Below are 16671 nucleotides of genomic sequence, written 5' to 3'. Positions count from 1 at the left end.
GTGAGCGTGGTGCTTTGGATGGGGCAAATCTACATATCTGCATTCCAGAACGTGCTGAAACCTTCCATGATGTGTAAGAATTACTTGTCCTTTTGTAGAGACTCGAAGCAAGGGACTCAGCACCACATCTCTGGCTTTAATCTTCCTCATAAAAGGCTTGAAGTGCTCAAGTAGCCCCGTACTCTGCTGGGAGTGCTTCCCCCATGCTGTAATAAACAGAACGTAACAGTCGATTTCTCTTCCATGCGTTAGATGAGATCCTGTCCACCCTGAAATCAGGGGTTTATGTCTGATTTCAGTGGAGCCAAGCTTCCGTTTTTATTTCAGAGGGAGTTTGCTCTGATTTATATGATTAAGAGTTTTATAAAACGTAGTCTTGTAAGGATATGTTTTTTCCCCTTTAAGAGCTTCCTAAGCAAGGAGGGCCAGGCATACCCACAAGTTATGTCTCTAAGATGAGGGTGGTTTTGTAGCTGTAAGCAGTAATATTGATAAATAAGGAGAAACCCATGACAGCCTTATGCTGCCTTGCACCCCGCGAGGAAGAGCCTAGAAAGCAAATACGTGAAGCAGAACATGCTCAGAACACCTTAAACATGAACACCTAAAATTGAGCAGCCCAGTGCAACTTTCATGTGAGGAGGGAGGTGTGTGAAGCAGGTTAATGCCATTCTGAATAAGAAAACTGTCTTGAATTGTTCCTTATGTGTTTCTCTCCCCAGGTTTTCAGATTAAAGGCTTATAAACACTGCTTGTTTATGCTTGCAGATCTTTGGTATACAGGTAATTTAAGAAACATTCAGACACACACAAGTCTTTTTTGTGTTCATATTAAAGAAGAACAAAGAATGAGCAACGTGGGAGCTTTGCTTCAGCTTCCACAAAAAGCTGCTGCAGGGCAATGGCATTATGTTGCTGGTGCTGCAGTGGCCCTCAGGTTCCTTAGCTGGACAGAAACCCCATGTTGATCATGGTTCTTTAAGGTTTGTGAGTTTTGGCTTTACTGTACAACACATGTTTCAGGATGCAGGTCTCCAAACTCTGGTGGTGTCAACTGTCCTCATCTCAGGGGAATGGCGTTCCAGAACAGCCTGCTGGGACACAGGCTGCCACAGATCATCCCACACAGTTGTGCTCATGAACATTGATCTTGTGATTCACCCCAAAGTCTTTTCCTTCCTTTCCTATCTCCTTGGTGTCTCCAAGTTCCCACCTGCATCACCTAGTCTGGGTTTTACAAGCTTCACAATGGCTTTTTTTGTTAACTACTGAAACCTTTCCATCACTTTGTTAGGTTTTACAGGCTCCAGAGAGACTGAATTTCCAAAGCATTTTTTGTTGAACAGCCAAATTTCAAGTCCCAGCTGGCTCTCCAACTTGTAGTCTCACTTCACCAGCAGTTACAGCCTTTGACTGTCAAATTTCTATTATGCTACTTGATTAAAGGTATTCAGAACTCAAGGTAAGAGCAGACAGAGATTTACATTTGAAGTGATTTATTAACATGCCGTAATTTAAGGTCATGCTAGTTTCAGAATATTGTTAGTCCTTAATTTCTGTCTCTCTTTGTGCTATCCGGTAATAGACAACTAATGTTAGTTTAATTCAAAGGGGTTTTGTTTCCTTGGAGGAAACATTGGAAGGAAATAAAAATTCTGTAGTTGGTAAAAGGGATTAGGAAAAGAAGTCCTTTTGAATTCCTATCTCAGGATCCCTAGGCTACAAACACAACTGATTAAGGTATCACTCAGGTAGGAAATAAGAAAATTACCTCCAGTGTGTCCCAACTCATACAGTGCCCTTTACGTCACCCACTGAGTAGCAATGGAACTTCAAACTGAGCTGTGACTGATGCAAATATACCGTGCTGATGCAAATATATGGTAACTACAGCCATTCCCTTGTACTGCTGCAATCTCCTTTTTTCTTACGATATGAGCAATCTGGATGGGTTAATTTTAGTATAGACAAACAGTTCAGCTATGGTGTTCAGTGTATCATGACCATAACATCCTGCTCTTCTACTAATGACCCCGTATGGTGCAGGGGGCATAATAGTTTTAATTGCTCTGTTAACTATACCCTAACCATCCCTCAGAAAACTGAGGAAGTTAAAGAGCATCTTGGGATGCAGGCATAGCACAGACTGTCTGCTAAGCACTCTTAGTTCATTGTTTTCATGTGGGTCACCTTTTATTTCTCTGAGAATAGCAGAATCATTTAATATACATAAATACATTATTAACCTAAGAAAAATGTCAAATGCACAGTTCAGGTTTCATGACAGAAAGCAAAAATGATCCCAGTAAGAGAGAGCTTCAGACTTTACTGGCAAAACTCTGCCTGAGCAGGGCTGCTTGTGCCACTCTTGGGGTGTGCTTTGCGAGTGTGTCTGTGTGTGTGCATGTGTAGATCCTCTTTGCTGTGCTCTGTTTGGTCAGGAAAGTTCTGCTTCATTTTCAGTTTCTCACCAATCAAACCACACATGCAACGAGGTAGGAAAAATGTCTGCTTCTGTGTCCCCAAAGGAAGAACAGAGTCCTCAGGTGTTGTTTTCCTCCATGTTCTGGAAGGATACACTCCTATTTCTTTGAGAGACCTGGGCTTAGATTTTTACAATATCCAATATTCTTTTAAAACAGAACAAAAAACATCATAGGTACAATTAATGGAGGGGGGCAGCAGACCAAACAAACAATTCAGGAGGTCTTCAGAAAGGAAGGATAAACAAGCCTGAGGTAGTTAGAGCTGGGGTGGTGGACAGACATGTTGAAAGGTTCTAGACTGAAGCACCTGGAAGGAAAGACTCGTGATGACCCACATGGGAATTGCACTCTGGGGGAAAACATATACATGGTCTGCTTGAAACACTGATTTTTCTCTAAGAGCTGTACACCAAGCCATGAACTGCTCTCTCTAGACTCTTGAATACACATCATGATGAAATCAATGCCATCTCACTGAGAAGAGGACATAGGGGCTGCGATGCAAATGTGAAAGAGAGGAAAGAGAGACTTTGGGTTACCAACATGGCACCTTTGCAAACACATTAATAATTACTTGCTAGTTAGATGCACTGCAAAATATTCATTCCCATAAACCCATAACATTTGCAGTTTTTGTGTAACTCACTTTTGTGTTACTTTCTGAGCATTGCACGTGTGTTCTGAGGCAGCAGCAGGCAGTGGCTGCGCAGGGAGGGCAATAACAGACACTGGGAGTATCAACAGGACTCCCTGGGTAGGAAGTTCCTGATGCTCAGAAGAGCCTGGTCACCCTCGTGCCTCGTTAGTGCTGATGGCAGTCCCCTCGACTGTTCTCAGACCTTCAAACTACCCGTGGGGCTGAGTCCCTGTGTCAGCTGAGGGCACCTGGGGGGAGATGTTGCACACAGATAATTCACTAATAGCTCTGGCTAAACCATCAGGGTTTCCCTGTTTATCTCCTTCAAGCAGCCTAATCCTATAGATACATCAGATGTCTGAAATTCAAGACATCTGGGAATGTTTATCTAACCTGACTTCAGGATTTGAGATGTCAGAGGAGACTTGGAGCTGGAAACCCTGCATGCTCATTTCAGTCAATGGGACAATTTAGATACTTCTGTAGGACAATTTATTTCATGCTGAAGGTGTTGGACAAATCTCTTTCTGAAGGTACCTATTGGTCTTCTTTGGAAAAAGCCTAGAATGAGTAACAGTAATGTAGATATCTAAACTTAGATGAGATAGATCCTGTTATAGAATCATAGAATAGCTAGGGTTGGAAAGGACCTTAAGATCATCTAGTTCCAACCCCCCTGCCATGGGCAGGGACACCTCCCACTAAACCATGCCACCCAAGGCTCTGTCCCATCTGGCCTTGGACACCTTGAACTGTATCCCATTAGTCTCTGAGGCATGGCCTGAACTTGGGACACCAACATTCATGTTCCTAATCATTGTTTCTTGATGGTGACCTGCTACACAATAGTTGTTATGCTGGAAGAAATAGGAAAACTAAAAGAAAAAGTGGAAAATTAATTAAAAATGCATTGCATAATGAACACACAGAGAAGAAATTACAGATCTTCCTGGTTTATAGTCTTATTGCTGAGCTAACCCCAGCTGGTTAGGCTGACCAAACACCAAGAGGATACCAGCCTGCAGGAGGATATTTCCTCTCTGCCAAAGACTCAAAGTTTGACTTTTTTATAACTTGATTTTGTCATACTATTTTTATAAGTTTACATAGTTCTAGTATGCTGTTTGTGGGTTATATCCATTGGGATACTTAAGCTGTAGGTCAGTCTATGTAACTGTGTTGCTGTGATTTGAGTTCTTATGACTGGGTAGTTTCCTCTGTGTCAGTTTTATTTAGTATTTTCATGCCCTGATTCCTTTAGACATTGTAAAGTATCTGGTACCTCCCTAAGGTTACATATGTACAAAGTAATTTACAGTATTTTTTTATAAATTGTGTGATATTAGCTAATTATAAGAATTCTATGACTATGTTATTTATTACTTAAAGGACAAAATTGTTTTCTCTTACAGTATTGTTTTTTATTACGCTGGTGAATCACTTTTCTACTGAAAGACCTTAGTAGAAAATACGATGTTTGCATTTTCTACTAACGCTTACCGCTGAGGCTCAAAATATCAGCACTAGGTTATAGAGTTTATGTTCTCTTGCCTATAAATACTTCTGCATACAGAGTACAAGGCCTTTAGCAGAGCCATGCCAGTGTGCCATGCCCTGCATGCCAGCAGCACAGTCCCAAGCAGCCTGGCAGCAAGCCTGTTGTGGGCTGGAGCACCATGAATATCATACATCTGAGCTGTCCTTCCCTAGCAGTGAGGTTACGAGGAAGAGACAGCACCAGCAGCAGAGCTGCTCTCTGCTTCGGATGCATGTGTGTGCATGTGCACCTGCGCGCAGTGTTCAGTGGCACAGAGCAATGTTAGCAGAAGCCCACTTCATCTTCCCACTCTTCCCCCTAAATCAGCTTCCACCATTTTTGTATCCTGTAGAAGCTGGCCATTTTTTGACATACAAAGGCTGTCTCTAACTGCAACGAAAGGGAGTAAGAGATGCCATCAAAATGAGCGGGTCAATTCATGCCTCATATTTCACATGCTACAACTGCCTTTTTGCTTTTTCATCTATTACTTCAATAAAATCTTTTGTAAAAGAGATGTGACACTCACACTATGCTGGCCAAGGTTCCTGCACTTGATAGCTTAATGTGAGAGTAACCGCTACTGTTGTATAGTGACAGTTCATACCACCCGTCTTTGACTTGTGAGGCCCATTTATTCTGAGCCTGTGATCTTTACATGGCAAGTCCTGGATCAGAGGTCCACAACCTTTCTTCTATGTTGTCCAGGTGTTGTGAGATTTAAGGTCCCCAGGAAGCAGCCCAGACCTGGATGGTGAAAATCAGCCTCTGATTCTCCATGATAGGTTGCTCCAGCAAGCCTGCTCTTGAGTCAATGGTGGCAGAGCTGTATTCTGCTGTGCATGTTAATTACTGTGTTCTCCTGGTGAGAGGACAATGTCTGAAATGAATGGGGAAATCAAGGGAGATTTGTCAGTAAGTTGTTCCATCATTTACTCTCTTTGGATTTCAGCAGCTGTATAAGCAATGGGGATTGATGCAGAGCAGAGCAGAGACCTTCCTAAGTAGGAAGGTCTGACAAAGAGTGGAGAGCTCTGCTAGCATCCAGACACAATGCACTTGCACCTTGTCACCTCCAGTCCCATTGCTGGTGTTTGCTAGCATTTTGGAGTAGCTAATGAAGCTCAAGGATGCTAGTGCTCATAAGTGGGACTGAAATATGCATAATTTCTATGTAAATTGCAAAACACTTCAACAATCAGTCTAAAAAACACTATCAAACCTTCTCAATTTATTTCAAAGCCATTTAGTCTGGGAAAGAGCTGCTAATCAAAGAACATAATGGACCTATAAAACAGTGAAGTAGAGACCTACTTGTTAACCTCAGGGGACTGAAGGTGTGTAGGGAATCAGTTCAGGCTGCATTTGCATTTGTATGACAGCATGAAAAATGTTCAATATAAAGAGAACAGAAGGAGAGATGAGAGCGGAGAACTGGGCAGGGGCTGCTCAAAGAGTCTTCGTACAGGGAGGAAGGTTGTTGATCCCCCTGAAGTGCTATATGAGCAAAGCCCGGGGCCAGGCTCTTTCAGTTTTGTTAAATGTGAAGCCTATCCTGCACTGGGATGTGGAATCAGGGCAGAAGCATGTCTGAAGCTGCCCTCTCTTAGGAAGAGTGTCTAGCTATAAATTAATATAGCAAGCGAATAAGCAGCCAGGTTAAGGAGGCGGTAAACCCCAAAACAGGGTCTCAGGATAAACTGTTGTGGTTAGGGAAAGAGCTTTTCCTCCTAGTTTGGGGTTTGTGCGGCCAGGTGGTAGTTGCTGGGAGGTGATGCCGTGTAGGATTTAGGTTGTGTGCCTAGGGATGCAAGCTGTGGGTTGTGCCTCCTCTCAGCTGGATGCCACGCAGGACTGCTCTTCATGCTCCTGGGTGCAGAGGGGATTCTGCAGTGCTAGTGTGCAAGTTGGATGGGAAGATTCTTTCAAAACCCTTTGTGACCTGCAGAGGCCATCACAGCATGGTGGCACTCAGGGTATGTCTCTACCAACAACCACAAAGAAAAGCTGTGCAGTGCCAGGCATACAGGAGACAGGAGCTGTTCACGAGGAGGCACATGCTGACATTCATCTTTTCTGGGATATACAGAGTAATCAATCGGTGTTGTTTGTGATGTTCCAGGTTTGAGAGATACTCTGGAATATTCTGTACTAACATATTACAGTGCTCCGTATTGCCTGCTGGGCTTACGTTTTAGAAACTTCTGGAGTGAGTGAAGTGCTGTTGTGGTTTAAGCCCAGCTGGCAACCCAGAACCACACAGCCGCTCGCTCTCTCCCTATCCCTTCCCCCTCCGTGCCTGGAGGGATGGGGAGGAGAATCGAAAGAATGTAACTCCCACAGGTTGAGATAAGAACAGTCCAGTAACTAAGGTATAACACAAACCACTGCTGCTGCCACCAATAATAATAATGGTAAAGGAAATAACAAGGGAAGAGAATACAACACCTCACCACCCACTGATCAATACCCAGCCCAACCCGAGCAGTGATCTAACCCTTCCTAGTAACTCCCAGTTACATCCTGGGCATGACGTGCTGTGGTATGGAATACCTCTTTGGCTAGTTTGGGTCAGGTGTCCTGTCTCTGCTTCCTCCCGGCTTCCCCTCCTCTCTGGCAGAGCATGAGACTCACAAAGTCCTTGGTCAGAGTAAACATTACTGAGCAACAACTAAAAACATCGGTGTTATCAGCACTGTTCCCAGGCTGAAAGTCAAAACCACAGCACTGCACCAGCTACTAAGAAGGAGAAAAATGACTGCTACTGCTAAAACCCAGGACAACTGCTAATTGGAATAGGTGTTTGTAAGTGGTGAGCTTTGTGGACTATGCAGAGAAAGGTCTGATTATCTTCCTGAATTAAATAGGTACCTAAATGTAGCTCTTTGTACTTGCTGGTTTACAGCCAGAGTGAACAATTTTCTGGTTTATGGACTGCGATTCTTTAAGTACTTTAGTTAAAGCTCTTGGCATAGTTTTTAATCACAAACACCAACATTCATTAATTTCATACATATGTATGAATAGAAACTTCTGAGCCATGGTGATGGCAGGAGAGTGTTTTGGGCTGGTTTGGTTGCCTATTGTTTTTCACTGCTTTTGAGCAAAGGACAATCCTGGGAGAAAAAACATAGTTTTTTCTGTAGAGCATTAGAAAAGCAGTGTAAAAATTCAGGTGGCTTCAGTGATAGCAATGGCCCTAATTTACTGGGAAGGGAAGGATAGAAGGATGCCAGTGGCCTGCTCTCACTCCTACTGTCTCCTGCTGTAGCTGTGGTTCTGCGGCTGCTCAGAACCTTTCTTCCAACTTCTCTAAGTTGGAAGGGCTCTTGCCATGGGTCAGGATTTGGCTTTCATGTTTTAGTTACTCCTCCCTACTTCCACATCTACAGCATCTCTGGGAGGGCAACAGGGCTGTCCCTTGGTGGTACCACCAATCCTGGGGCACAGAGGTAAAAAGAAGCATCACAGGGGTTGGATTCTCAGTCTTCCTACATTGCAGAGAAGTAATTGCTGCTGCTGGCTTGTCACGGCAGTGCCAGCACACTGCTGAGGCTGCTGCAGCCTCTCGAGCACCCGTGGGACTATTGTTTGGAAGAGCCTGTCAGCACCCTGGAGCTGTTCCTTGAGGACAGAGGGCATGATGCTCTCCTCTCCTCTGGCGCCATCCTCTCCTTGTGTTTATCTAGGCCTTTTACTTAAATAAATTACATTTTTTAAAGTGTAATCACTAAAACCCGTTCCACTCTGTCCCTCCAACTTGCAGTGCTCTGTCATGTTTGATAGATCATCTTTTCATTTTTAAGCTTGTAGAAGGAGGAAACAGAGCAGGTTGGCAAGTGGCCCATAGCAGAAAGCCCTGTCACTCTTTCTCTTTCTCCCCATACCCTTTCTTGCTTATTGTTTCAGTTTAAATATCTTCTATTTTTAAAATACAGCAGTTCATCTGTGGAAGAACAATATCTTTATGGGTCAGTCTGCATCCTTATATGTTTTAATTCTCTGAGAGGAGCGGCCGCCCATCTTGGACATGGATGTTTGGGAAGTTCCTGAGCAGGATTGGAAACGAGTGCTCCAGGTCCCTGTGTGTGCATGAGTGGGAGTGGGTATTTGTGCACTGGTCTTCCCCCAGCTGCTTAAAAGAGATATATTTATACTTTGTAAGCAAAACTCTCCTTATTGATTAATTGAACTGCCATGGAGGCACTAAAGGCAGGAAAGGACAAACCATCATTTTCGATTGGCTATAATTCAGTGCTACTGTTTATGTTACTGTGTCTTGACAATATATTTTAAAGAAATTGCTCTCAGCTGAGGTGCCAGCTATGGAGATGAATGTGCAATCATGTCATTGCTCTTAGAAACACCGAGTAAAATAATCTGGGACCCTGAAGGCTGGACCCAGTGTGCCTGTGCTGGCTCCAGGAGGGTGATGGTCTACGCAGAGCTTATGGGTACTTACTCAAATGGTGAGGAGAAGCTCTTGCTCCAAGGGACAGGCTGGTCCTGGGTGCTGAGCAGGAGACCTTTGGGCTATCCAGCAAGGGGCTTAGGATATTGGTGAAGTTTGAGACCTGGCCCCTCCTGGGGCTGTTTCTGTCCAGAAGGTGCACTGGATTCTCGTTTGGGAGTAATGGCTGATTAAAAAGGCTCACTCTTTCCATGGCAGCTGTGAAGGTAAAGGTGATGTTCGGCTCTGACATGATAGATGAAGAAACAGCCTTGAGAGTCCTTGAGTCTAATAGACATGATGGTGGGAGCTGTGCATAACACAGCCATGGGAATTCTCTCCAAGTCCCCTATTAATCATGAGAGTAGGCAGCCTGCCTTGCCTCTGAAGCCTCTTTAGCAACAATTAAAGCAAATATCCTAGGTGTCAAGGGGACAACAGAGGGAAAGGACTTTTTTGGAGACTTACAGAAGTGCACTGTGAAGTAAATCCCTAATGAGATCAGTCATCCCTGGGCAAGTCCAAAGCCTTCTTTAACTTTGAGCTCCATGGTGCTGTACCAAGAAACTTTTCACACCAAAGCTTCCCTCCAAGCAAGGAGAAACATGGAGAGTGACATCCTCATTAGCTGATGTGTGCTTTTCTACTTATGCCTCTGCAGTTCTGGCCCCGGGTTTCTGCTGCAGCAACGGTATACAGGAAGGGCGTAGTAGCTAAGACAGAAATGTGCCTGCAGCTGTGCCTGTCCTTGCCTTTGTGAAATGAATTTAGAGACTTCCAGTAGGGATCATAGCATGTAGCAGCCACAAACCCTGGCCTGAATGTTTGGATCATTATCAGTACAGACATTCAGCTCTAATGGATTGAGGAAAAGACATTATTTGTACTTGCAAAGGGCTGCATGTGGAGCTAGAATGACTAATCAGCCATCACTGCTGGTTTCTGGAGGCCAAGCAGGTGATTTGGGTTGGGTTTCAGTACAAAGTGTTTGGTATGCCTATATGTTTATATGTACGTTAATGACTTGTCCACTGTGAGTAACTGGCACTGTGAGACACCTCAGCAGAGGTGTCAAAAGTGGAGCTGCTGAGACATGTAAGGTAGAGGTTGAGAGTAGCAAATGATGCCAGCTGGTGAGAGAGAGGCAGAAGGAAAGAGCTAAATAGAGGAAGACAAAGTTCTGAGCTACACAGAAGGGAAAAATGGAGAATGAAAGATTCAATCCACTGCAAAACTGCAGCACTTATCTCAGAGGTAGGCTTAAGAACAAGAGAAGTGGGAAGCTGTGAAGGAAGAGAAGAGATTCAGGATAGATCTGGAGGTGCTGAGGGCACCTGGGATGTAGAGGAGGCCAAGAATGAGATGTTTGTATTCTGCAGAGATGGTGCAAATCATACTGAAGCTGATCTTTGATGAAGATGAGAAATTCTTGGCAATGATGCTGCACATTTAGATGAGAGATGAAAAATACCAGGGAGGAAATGGGGCTGTGCTTGAAATTCTGCATCAATTCGTAACAGACAGCTATCCACAGTGGTGCTAAATTGTTGGCTGTCTTATTGCTGAGGCCATGGAATAGGTAGATACACAGGCTACAAATGTCCCTCCTGTTCTTGGGAGGGTAGTGTAGTGAAACCAGTGCAGCCTGTGCTCTGTTGTACCTAAATGAAGAGTGCTGTCAGCCCAGCAGCTTTCTGGAAGAAAAGATGGCACCTTAGGCAAAAAAACCTTGTGGGAGTTGTTAAATTTTCCATTGCTTTTGTATTATTAAACTTGTTTGAAGCTCTTCCAGGCTCTGTAGTTTGCGTGGAATTCCTAAAGCTACTGAGCAGAAATACCTGGAGTGATTCTAAGCCCCAGAGACAACATTTGCCACTAATTAGAAAAGGGCTGCACATCTGCCTACAAGGTTTAACCAAAACTGCTCCCAGATGTGCATTGCTGATCACATGCAGGCAAGCTTACATACACCAATGCATTGGAGTTTGGAGCAGAGAATATGCATCAAAATAAACATCCAGTTTCCGTGTTATTGCATAGGTATGAAAAGATAGGTAAAAAGGTGTCACAGGAATGACAATGCACTGCAAATGATGCACTACTACTAAGTTTAAAAGAGAAAGAACATGTTATTAACAGAAAAAGACTGGGTGAGGCTATACTGCTTTGGCATGCTTCCCTGTGATACCTTTGAGTCTGAATCACACCCGTAATCAGATTTCCAGCCATGAAAATCATGCCTATTTAAAGAAGAGCAAATATTTTGGAGTATTAAAGACGCTTCAAATTTGTTGTGTGCTTATTGTAATGAAAAATGATGTTATTATTTAAGCTGGTTGAAGTTTTTATGTGGAACATTAATGTTCTGAAAAATGAGGCTCTGCAGAAACTGACTCAGGGTGTATGAAGGCAAATTATTGTTTTTGAAGAAAATTATATTGTAAGGAAAAAGGATATATTTATTTAAAAAAAGGTCATATTTGTGTGAAAAATATTGTCAGTTTTCCAGCCAGCAAATCTTACAGTGCCTACAGTCTGTAAACTGGTGATTTATTTTGCCTACCTGAAGGTAAGGAGCATTTTTCTGTTCTTGTTTCTGTTCTTGTTTCTGTAAAGTAAACTGGAAATCAGATTACGCCCCCTTCACTTAGCTTGCAAACAAACCTTTCTAGGGCTACTAAGAGCTGCCAGATTCCTTTTGTATATGTGGTATATGCTCCGAGATATATATATGTACGGTATATGCCATATGGTATATGAGAGACATATATATGGTATATGTCTCTCAGTGCAGGGAGTCTGGTGACCATGGTCCTGTGTCTCCTTAGACTGGAAGGAGGGTAAGAGTTCAGGCTTCTTCACCAAGGGAGAGGTTTCTCTGCATGTAGCCTTATAGAGCTTAACTTGCCTATATGGAATTTATTTGGTCATGTACGTATATGTTCATAAATTGTACCCCTCTTTGGAGTCAGAAATCAAAATGGAGCCTTCCTTTTTTATAACGCATTAGTTAATTAACTCTACTCATACGCATGTAAATGGTTGTTTATGGTGTAATGCTGAAGCCTGTTACTCAAAATTAACACAGACTATGTAAAACTGGAAAAAAAAAAAAAGACTTTTGGATATATATTTTATTTGACAGTGGTTTAGAATATCATACAGTAAACAAGATTTCTGTAAAAGTTAATTTATCCATAGTGGTGCGTTTCATAAAAATAGTTGCTCACTTACAGCCTTTCTGTGACTATTAATACATGGAATTATATTTATAGAGATAGAGCTGTACAGGGTAAATTCACAGCTAACACTACACAGAAATATTATTTGGAATGGGGTTTAGATGATGTGCTGTCTTCACAGGTTATCGATTACAGCCGCATAAAGCAATTACTGCACAAGGAGTAGCTGTGAACTGTGCAAATTAGAGTTTATGCAAGCATAATCTCAACTGTTTTTCAGATTTTATCATTTGCTTTCTTTATACATAAAAATAAGATACTGGGATGTGCATCTACACTACAGAAGTATTGTCCAAAATCAGATTCAATAAATTAATGGCAAATTATATTGGATTCTAGTTCAGGGGATAAAGATTTTTTTTTCCTCCATTAAATAGAGTTTTATAAACAGCTACATGGACTTGTGCTTTTTTAGAAATCATATTTTAAATGGAGATTTCTTTCTAAAAGAAAAACTTGTTTGAAAGCTGCAAAATCCTTGACTTGAGGCTTTTCAAATAATTGGACAGGAAGAAACATGCCTATAAATTTCTCAGTCCAGTGCAATGTTTGAGACATACAGTAATGTGCTAATTTCTTGGAACAAAGCCAATCTCAGTCTAATTTTTCAGCAGAGCATGTGAGGAACTAAGATTGTTAGAGAACAGTAACTTTTAAATACAAATTTTTGACAGTACTTTCTTAATGATTTTTTTTTCTTATTTTTTAATTACCAATGTATTATTGCCCCGGATTTTGTTTTAATTTTGACAGACAAATAAGCATATGTACACTTACACAGACACGCACACATCTTTTTGAAACAAGATAATGACTGTTTGACCGAACTCGGAGTTATTTCCTGTGAAGGCAGACTGGAATGTTTACCTGGCACTTAAGGCTTGAAATTCAAAACAGACAAGCAAGAAAGTTAAACACAAAAGACCAAAAAAAAAAAAAAAAAAAAAACCCACAACAAACCCAAAACAAAACAAACAAAAAAATGGAGGTAGGGAAGAAATGATAACATGGAAACCATTTAGAAAATGGAAATATATTGAATTTACTGAACGAGGACACTGACAACTGTTATTTCAGAAACCAGTCTAATTATTGTTAACGTGTGCCTGAAGGGCACCTGCTCTGCCAAACTGAGGGGATGGAAGATGGGAGTGTCCTAACTAAATGCAGATGGGTATGAAACATAGCACTGTTGATAAGTGAAGCTATCATCTTCTGCAGGAAGGAAAGGCCTTTCCTTAATGAAACTGCAGCTTTTTCTCTGTAGCACTCTTCCTTTCATTGCAAGGGCCTTGCAGATGTCTGGGTTTTGAGCCTGACCAATTGGTTTGTCTGCTACTTCGCAGGATTTGGGGAACCTGTAATAAATCACTTTTGAAAGTAATTTGCAAATACAACGCCACCCTAACTCCTTTCCAATGTACAGAAACATGGTTTGTTCACAAAAATGGCAGTAGAAATGGTATCACAGAAACTAATCCACTGGATTCCCCACTCCTCCCGTAGCGCCCAGTGAACTATGCTACAGGGTACCACGTGGACTATCCCAAAGTGTTAACAGTGGAGAGGTGTCATGGGTGTACAGTTCTGAACGATGCTTCAAAGAAACCCTTTAGCCCCTGTCTAGATATGTCGAGAACAATTTATTTACAACATTTTAGCTCCATGAAAAGATCCTCTCTCGGTTTCAGCTTGCTCCGTGCAGTTTTATTTAAGGCGATGTTCCAGTTTGTGATTGCTCTAACTTGTTCCAGTTTCTTGATATAAAGTTTGAATGAAATCCAAGTCCTTCATGCAGTGGGAAAAAAAATGCTAAAGCTACACTGCACTATCCTTCTCTGATTTACTGTCCTTCATATTGTTTTGGTTTCTTCCATAGCTGCCAAAGTCCCTAAAATGGAACTGGGACTTTAGGGTCGATTTTAAATCTCCGTGTTGACTATATGCTTTTGAACTTATTAGATACTGTGCACATTGTCATGGAATTACACACTAATGTTTTCATTCCTCAATGCTTTGTGTATATGTGTGATAGTTAAAATAAATTAAAACAAACCAATGTGAGACAAAAACTAAGAAGAATGTTCTGTGTCAGTTTGAGACAGTTAGAGGGCAACAGTCCCTTGCTTATCTGCTCATGGCAGAAGTACCAGACTTCAGGACGCTAGGTAGCTTATCTGAGCCAGGGATTTTCCACGGCCCTGGGGAGACCGTTGCCTTTCGAACTGTGGTGTTGGTGCTGCGAGTGCTAATGGAGTGGAGATGTCCCTTCCTGGGGAACTCGCTGGGTTTCCCATCAGGGTCCCTCTGGCTGTGGTCCATATCACTTCCAGGGGAGCTGCAGCGGTTGCTACTGTACGTCTTGGTAGCACCCGTATCAAGCTTGACATGGTCGGGTGCTGCAGCTGGTTTCTTCTCACTGATATTTGCAGATTTGTGATCTTCTTTTTTGCTAAGAGATCCTCCTCTCTTGCTTTCCAGCTTCCTCAGCCTCCCAAACTGTTCATCACTGGTTCCAGCACACACGTGCTCTCTTGTGCCAGCCTCGATCATAACACTGTGTCCCACCACTTTGCTTTCTGCGGTGGGCCTGCCACCATCAGTGGTCTTATTTTTGCCTTCTGAATATCCTTTCCAAGAAGCCTCTTCATGCTTTGACCTGTCTACCTTTTTAGGACTTGCTGACCTTTCTCTTTGTTCTCCTAACCTTTTCTTTTTGTGACCGTTCACCGAAAGCTCCTTTGGTTTCCTTACATCGTGTTCCCTCTTGATATCCCATGTTGGCTCTGGGCTTATCTGGTGAGAAGGGTCAGAGGGTGGGGCTATGTGTGATGAAGATAATGGTGAGATAATGTCATCGAGGGAAAGAGCTACTTCCGGCAGACCTGGGGAGGTGGCAGAGGGAGCACTCCAGGAGTTTGGTTCGTCTGTTGTAACAACAAAGAGAAGGGAGTTAAGGGCATATTCAGCAGCACAGAGTGTATATTGTATTCAGAGAAACATCAACACCCAAATCACATACCAGACTTCTCTGTTTTAAGTGAGGTGAAACTCCCAGTAAATGGGGAGAAAACCAAAAATGAAGTCCCTCACCCCTGCCCCAAAATGTTCAGGAGAACCAAGAACCACAGGGTTCTTATTGCAAACCCTGGTCTTTCTTTCTTACAAATTCTGCTTTCCTCTGCCCACATTAAATTATTCTTAAAATAATACAGGCACGTGCTCATGAAATCAAATTGCCTCTTTTGTAGCCGTGTAATGGATTTCCTAGCTGGGCAATATCAGTGCTGTCTCTGAGGACAAATGAGAAGGACTTTTTGCCATCTATTAAACATGGCCCTACAAGCATATAATAATTGACAAGAATTTGTAGCTCAGATAAGGTCATCATTGAATTCTGTCTCATATTTTTTCTAAACAGATATAATATTGCAGTGTTTATGGCCCCACAATTCTTGCAGGGTACTTACAAAGCTCTGCCTTTATATCACAGCGGCAGCCGCTGAGTCTTTTGGCTGTGCATTTTGAATTTCTCCTGGTTACTTAGCCTCAACACAATATGGTTGGATTGTGCAGATCCTGTTTAATTTAACTAAATAGACATCTCCTTTGCTGAATCATGATGATTTTCTTAATCCATTGGTACAAAGCAGAATATTCTGAGATGCCCTTCTCTTGCATACACGATTCTCATTTCTTTTGATTAACGTCCCGGCAGACAGCGAGTCCATCATGAATAATGACAGCCCAACTGTTCTTACCGTCTACATAGAGGTTAGAGAAATCACTGAACTTGGCTAATGTCATTCCCTATTTAGCACCATTGCCTGGCTCTGAACAGTATGAGCAATAATCTGTCAGAGATGAAGGACTAGCTCAGGAATCCATGGAGACTAGGTGGGGCTCATGACAAGAGCTGCGTATTTCACCGGGGAGAAAATGTACTCTTCAAGCTGAAAAACAAGCATGGACTTCTGCAGGTCAGGACTAGTATCCCTCAGTGACATTAACTGTCCTTTAAAAGATGCATTTGTTTTTCTCAGTGCTATGGCTGCTTTCGAATTATCATGAAGATGCACATCATCCTGAAAAATGGAATGGGTTTTACTGCCCAGCCTGGGATTTGCAGCTTGCTTGACTGAGACGGCACTTTTAAGTTAATAGCTTGATTGAGTGATTGCTGTCTTGCAGACAAAAATAGGAGAGACAATAGTGAGGTGGGTGACGTAAAGGCGGGGAGCAGCACGGTTTGCTGAGGAGCTATTTATTTTCCCAGATGGTGTTTGTCATATGCTTTTGCATAATGAGCATATGTGTGG

General features: G+C 42.4%; 1 protein-coding gene across 2 annotated transcripts in view; it reads right to left on the bottom strand.

Annotated features, from left to right (window-relative positions):
- Positions 1-14479: 14479 nt before the first annotated feature.
- MAGI2 (membrane associated guanylate kinase, WW and PDZ domain containing 2) overlaps positions 14480-16671 on the bottom strand; it is a gene marked incomplete at both ends in the record, with an annotated part of 757046 nt that continues 754854 nt past the window's right edge. For both annotated transcript variants that reach the window (XM_080629386.1, XM_080629387.1), the window contains one exon: positions 14480-15279. In XM_080629386.1, coding sequence (XP_080485512.1) covers positions 14480-15279 — 800 coding nt within the window. The remainder of the gene's footprint in view (positions 15280-16671) is intronic.

Source organism: Psittacula echo (genome assembly GCF_963264785.1).
Source record: "Psittacula echo genome assembly, chromosome: 1".
Classification (NCBI taxonomy): domain Eukaryota; kingdom Metazoa; phylum Chordata; class Aves; order Psittaciformes; family Psittacidae; genus Psittacula; species Psittacula echo.
This window is presented reverse-complemented; position numbering and strand designations above follow the sequence as displayed.